At 27.8% G+C, this 6,637-nt stretch overlaps 1 protein-coding gene across 1 annotated transcript in view; it reads left to right on the top strand.

Moving 5' to 3' along the window:
* Positions 1 to 5,285, top strand: part of LOC106474508 (cysteine and histidine-rich protein 1-B-like) — a 27,953-nt gene extending 22,668 nt beyond the window's left edge. Inside the window, exon 5 of the mRNA XM_013935201.2 lies at positions 1,395 to 5,285. Coding sequence (XP_013790655.1) covers positions 1,395 to 1,599 — 205 coding nt within the window. The 3' untranslated portion in view covers positions 1,600 to 5,285. The remainder of the gene's footprint in view (positions 1 to 1,394) is intronic.
* Positions 5,286 to 6,637: the final 1,352 nt, after the last annotated feature.

Below are 6,637 nucleotides of genomic sequence, written 5' to 3'. Positions count from 1 at the left end.
AATATTTGAAATGTGACTGTATTTTACAAAATACTAGTCTACTGAAACACAGCCAAGACAATTTACTTTGTACAGACCAAGAGTCAGTTTTATGTTATTTGATACGGTGACATGAGTGCATGATCTGCATCATTGTAACTTCTGTATTGTTAGCCAGGAACGACTGACAGGTCAATATAATAAAAAGAATAAATATATATAAATATATAATGTTATGACATTTAAGCTATTTAGTCTAAACATTTATGTTTTTCTGTTATAATTTGTGTTCATTCTGGAATGAAAGATGCATAATTTATGTTTATTTCCTAATTTTTTATGGTGGTTGCAAGATAGGTCAAATTTACCGAACCCGTACAGAGATTAATTACTGAAAATAACAGATAAAATATAAAGTTTTTTCTTGAGAAACATTTCATAACAATTTGGACATTGTAAAGATTTTGCATGTGAAATTTGAAAATTTTCTGATGCATAAAAGTATTTTCAATCTTAAAATGAAAATTACTTTGCATGATAGATAGGCAACATATGAAAAGAAAAAAAACAAACATGAGAAAAACATTGCTTTACATACCTTAAGACTTAATAAAAAATGTGATGTTTTGCATATGAAAGCATTGTAATGTTTACTGATAATCTTCCAAATTTCCTTAATTTTTGCTTACTAATTTAAAAGTTATAGCACAAAATGGTTATGAGGTTGGTCCCAGGGACCGAGCCTGTGCTGAAAGAGTTAAAAAGTAATTTCTTTCATCATGAGGAACTGATAATTAAAGCATTTTATAAACTGTTTTTAAAGCAGAATCATGATGGCATTTTCTTATTGTAAATTTTTAGGTATTTTTTACATTTGAAGTTAATAAAAAGGTTTCTTCACCCAATATTTAGTGTACTTTTAAAAAAGTTTCCCTGTAAATCTAAAGAATTAATTATTTGTACAATATCTTTACACCAAGTTATTTTGTTAACAACAACATTAGTAATTATATAAAGACTTTTTTTTTTCTAAACTGATTTTAAGAGATATTGAAGTAATTTTTTTATTTTCATTTAAAGAATTGGTTCAACTCTCCACTTTTCAGATAATGTACTCTTATTTAATTTTGTCACTTTATAAGTGGATTCAGATCTTTTCAGCATGTTACAAGGTTTGTTTACTGAAAACTTTATTTTTTTTTAAGTTTATGTTCCTTAGTTCTATTGTACATTTTACTTTTTTTTTTAAGGATTTTATTTAAAATTGTAAAAGTGATGTTTGCCATGTTATCATTTGTTTTATTTTTGTTGAAGAACCCTGTTGGAAACATCTAAGTAAATAAATAAATTACTTAAGTTCTGCCAATGACAGAAAGATATCAATTTATCATGATCTAAAGAAAATATTTTTACAGCCCTTTAAAAATCCATTACACAATCCTGAAAGGACCTTTTGGGGACATGAAGATAAACCCTTGTTTGTACCAACATGAGTTCAGTGATGCAAATGCTGAAAGTCCATATCGATCCCTTTCATTATCAGATTCAGCAGAGTGTAACAAGCTTTTGGCTGCAAAGGCCATCAACTTCCGGCTAATTATGTTCCATGTTTCCAAGTGAAAGTGAGCAGTGAGAGCAGTTTTCCATTATATCCAATTAGATATCCCATTTAAGGGCTTTTCCTACTGGTCTGGATGTTTGATTAAAAAATTTAAATTAGTTTGGTTCTTGGATTTCATTGGAAAACCTAATATTTGTTTGTTACCAAAGGATTAGAAGAGAAAATTGTTTTCTCATTCAAAAAATAGAAACAATTACACTTTTCTGATTCTAAACTTATCTTCTTTAATATATAAAAAAAAAGGAAACCACTTGTTTTTTATTTTATTAACCTATTTTTATAAAAAATGCTAGTGAATAACTATCTTAAATATATTCAACTTAGTAACCACATGTACTGATGCTGAATAGATAACTGATTACTAGCTTACTCTTGTTTGTTGTGAACAGATTAACAGTTTAGTTTATTTTTCTCTCATTATGCTTACTTGATATTTGATTGTAATTTGGAGCTTCATTGTAAAACTTTAGGTCCAGGACATAATTGACATTTGTTAATATCTGTAAGATTATCTTTAACTCTTGAGATCTTATACTGATTTTTTTTAGAAAAGTCAAAATTCTGGCATTAAATGTCAAAGTTATTCTAAAGATATAAATGTGTAGTTTACCTAAAGTTACACTTTAATACAAAAACTTTATATATGTGTAATCCAAGTTCAAAAGTTAAACTTCCATAATAATGAAGCTTTTTGAATAGTACTGTATGTGTGTAGGCATTTTTTTTTCCACCTTAAAACAAGGGTGGCTAATTTTGTTGAGGTATAATAATATTTGGTAAATAAGTGCACAGATGTAGGAAAAGCCCTGAATATAGTTATTCAACTTTTAGCTGTATATGTGTCAAGATCCTGTATATATATAATACAGATTTTTATCATGAATTTGAATTTGTAGTGCAATGAATATTTACAATCTTTGATGTAATTTTTAAATTCTTGGTCATGTTTAGTATAAGTAGCTAGCTGGAATATCTGATACTGATTATATAAAAAGAGTAAGTGTCATTGGTTTTGGATTATGATTGAGAAGCTGGTGATGGGCCACATTATTGTTGACATAAAAAAAATGGTTATTAGATATCTTGAAAAGTAGCTCAATTCTAAAATAATTTTCATGTAACTTATCAAACACATGTATTTTGCTACTGTAATATTATAGGAAAAGGATTTGTTAAAAGGATGATGAGAAGAATAAAGAAGCAAGTAAACGCATAATTATTATAATGTATAAATACACAAATCTAAATTAGCTTTATTGTACTTATCCAAAAAGAAACATTAAGTTTTGCATTCTTAGATTGTTGTGTAATTTTACACATTGTACAGAAAGTGAAGAAGGTTTATATATCCTATATAGGAAGAAAAAAAATCCAAGTTTATTTTTGTGAGAAAAAAAAGCATAAACTAAACTACAAGCTATGGACTTTGTTTTAGTTGTCATAATTCCCTCTTCATTTATCAAAGTTTGAGTGTTAGTCCATTGTTATCTGTTCATCTTGTGTATAATCCTATTTAAAAAAATATCAGACACTAGTTTGTTTTATTAAAGTTAAATTTGTATGGAGTTTTATAAAATGTCACACTAAAGACCCTCAGGAACTACTTTTTCCTAAATCAGCATTGTTTTAATACATGCTTCTGCAACCCAGTTCAGTGCTATGCATAGAAACATTATTCACATATATGTATATATATCTGAAATACCAATTGTTTTGCATTTTCCATACTTAATAATAATCACAACCAACAGACTTTGCATTGTATCTTTACCATGAAAGATATCTTTTAATGCCAAAGTTAATTTTAAAGGAGAGATAATATTTAACCATAAAAATAAAAACAGCACTGTACTGGTGATTGTGGTTGCATTACTACATCAAAAAAATTCAAAATTCCTTACTGAAATATGTTTCTTCTTAAGATTATGATTTTCTAAGTATGGTAAAATTGAGATAAGATTGTTTTTCAAAAATTAAATGGTAAAATTAACAACTTTTTAAATTCATTTTTATTCTCTGACAACACTATATAACTAACTGCCTGTTTGTTTAAATATCAGGATTTATAATTAAAAATATAAAATTTTTAAAAAACATTCTTTGGTAGATGCTTGTTTTAAGATGTAATGTGTTTATTACATCCAATTCTAATAACCATGGAAATATTTAGGTCTGTTTACCTTAAGAGGAAATACAGGGTTTGAATCATTATATACATTAAAGAATATAAGTAAATGGTATTAATAGCAAGTATAAAAGCTTTTATTTAAGTACCAGAGTGATACCGGAAAAACAAAACAAACAAGTTAGTGTCTGTGATGTTTGGCTTTTGTGGCCAATCATGTGATTGTATTTATATACATAATGAATTTTGTGTGTGATTTTATCATAATTATATATAATTTTTTAAGTCATGATTGTTCATGTTTATACCTGCAGCTATTTAAGAAGCATTGTTACATTTTGAAATTACATTATGAACACACTGAACATAAATACTGGGCCTTTTTTTTACCATTTCCGAAACGTTAATAAAACTAAAAACTTGCTGCAAAAGTTGTAACACACATGAAAAGGCTTTGTTAATTACTTCACTTAGTCTATTGAATATGGGTTAAGTACGTTTTACCAGAAAAAAAATAAAAAACAGAAATCTTTGCTTGTATTATAGTTCATATAAGCTACCTTCCTAACCCAGTGTATTCCATTATTTCACAAACTTAATTATTTACAAATATGCTAATGTGTGGTGAGCATTTTAACATCAAATTAATTTAAATAGTTGTGTCAAAGGTAGAATATATTTTTTGTATTAAAGAAGGAATCGTTTTTAACTCATGAAAACTTGTTCTAGGGATGAAATACATTTAAAAATGTAGCAAAGAGATAAATAAGTGTATGCCAGTCCCAATTAATATGAAAGGTTAGGTCAAATATTTCAATGCAACTTTTCATATTCAGCAAGGAACTTGCATTTGTTAAATCAAACAATCAAGGTGGATCATTAATCCTTATTTAATGGTGTCAGTGTGTAATTCTGTATGTGAATAGTATTTTAGTTTTATTTATTGCTACTTCTACTTATTTTCCCACTCCATTATAAATTATATAGTTAGAACCTCATGCTGGAACATATGTATGGTGTGTGTCAAGGAGTATCAGGGTCTGAATGACTATTACCTTTGTGTATAAACACCACTTTGATATGTTTGAAGTGTTTCTCAAACAAGTCTGTTTCTCAGCTTCTAAATTTTATCACCGACACTCCTTGTATGTGATCATTTGACCAACTTGTGTATTTAATGTATTGCTATGTTTCATATTCAACTGTATTTTAGAAAAGAATTATGAAAAAGTTAGTTTTAGTCATTGAAAACTAATATAAAATTTTGTTATAAAGCTACATTATGTTTCAAACTTCCTTGATTACTTTGAGTTTTATATGATCTATGAGGAAAGTACTGTTCTGTGATAGCAGTTTAGAAAGGATTATTTAAGATCAACACATTTCATGAATTGGTTTTTGAGAGGAATGTTATGCTCCATTGAAATATTAAAATATAATGAAAGAACATTTACTCCTTTGATAAACTAGCATACACAAAGTTGTTTGTAAATATCTTTAACATGATCAGTATCTGTTATGTAAAATTTTTGTTTTCAGTAAAGTAATATTGCTAATGTCCTGACAAGTCCTCGTTTCTAATTGTAGTTAGTGATTCTGAAGACCTTATAAAGAATTTATAAAATGATGAAATTGACTGAGTCTTACTAAAACTTTTAGTTATAATAGAAAATATGATACATTTTTTACAGATTTCTTATTGAAAAAAAAACCATTAAATACATATACTTGAAAAACCAGAGACTGTCTTGGTAGTGTGGTATTTCTGAATTACTGTTTTGATAATCTTCAAAGCTATACTCACAATTTACAGTGATTGTTTTCAATAACAACAACAACAACTCACATTCGTAGAAGTTGTCGAAGAGTATAAGCTTGCACTTCAAGACTTGTAGCAATTACAAAAGGTACAGCATAGTTGAAAAAATACCATTTACTAATATGTTATACACATTATAATATTATCATTAGTGACTATTCTTATTGCCTTCAACTAGGAAATTAGTTGCATTTTAAAGCTAGAACTTTAATAAGAGTGCCACTAATAAGTTAATTGTAGGTTCCTACTACTAAGTCCATTTTTGTTGTGCCATTAACCCTTTCCAGACAGGTCACGGGTGAAAGGCCATATCATTGTGTTTGTAGACTCGCATTCAAACTTTTATTGAACTACTATTTCATAAATTTATGTCAATAAGTTTGGTATCAAACTGTAGATTATAATTCAAATTGCAGTATTATACCTTACTCAATTTCTTAATTTAAATGTAAATATTAAAAAAACACAAACATCAATTTTGGTGTGTCACGTGGTATGTTGAATGTAGCACTGGTTCAAATTAGATGATTGTGATGTCAAAATACTAAGTCTATAGTTTCATATGAATTAGGAACTCAAATTACTGATATTGACAAGCTAGAATATAAAACAAGAGCCTCTTATCTTTTCAGTATGCTAAGATATTGCTCATATAATAAATCAAACACAGTGGCACCCTGCCCACCTCTTTCCATTTTTGGAAATGCTCCCTTATATACAATAACTTCTATATATGACATGAATAACCAATCAGAAGCTCAGAATGTCCCCCTAGTAGCTTTTTCAGCCATTTTAACATATTTGGATGCCATATCTTTATTTCGAACCAAGATTTAAAACAGGTGGGTTGTGTCTTTAGTCTGCTCAAAACGAAATTTATGATTTTTTTGGTTATTCAACTGTATATATAAAATTTTAAAACAATTTTGTTTTGTATCCTCCATGTGCAAAATTTTAAAAGGCTTAGAAACCTACGTCAAGCAGCAACCAAGTAGAAATGTTGTAACTGGAAGAAATAATTGTTTGCTTCACTTCATTATTAACTGGGCGAAGAAAAATAAGTTTAAGAACGTATTTCTAAATAGCAATAATC

Source organism: Limulus polyphemus, unplaced genomic scaffold (genome assembly GCF_000517525.1).
Source record: "Limulus polyphemus unplaced genomic scaffold, Limulus_polyphemus-2.1.2 Scaffold7304, whole genome shotgun sequence".
In the NCBI taxonomy this organism is placed as follows: Eukaryota; Metazoa; Arthropoda; class Merostomata; order Xiphosura; family Limulidae; genus Limulus; species Limulus polyphemus.
Note: the sequence above shows the minus strand (reverse complement) of the source record. Positions and strands in the feature narration are given on the sequence as shown.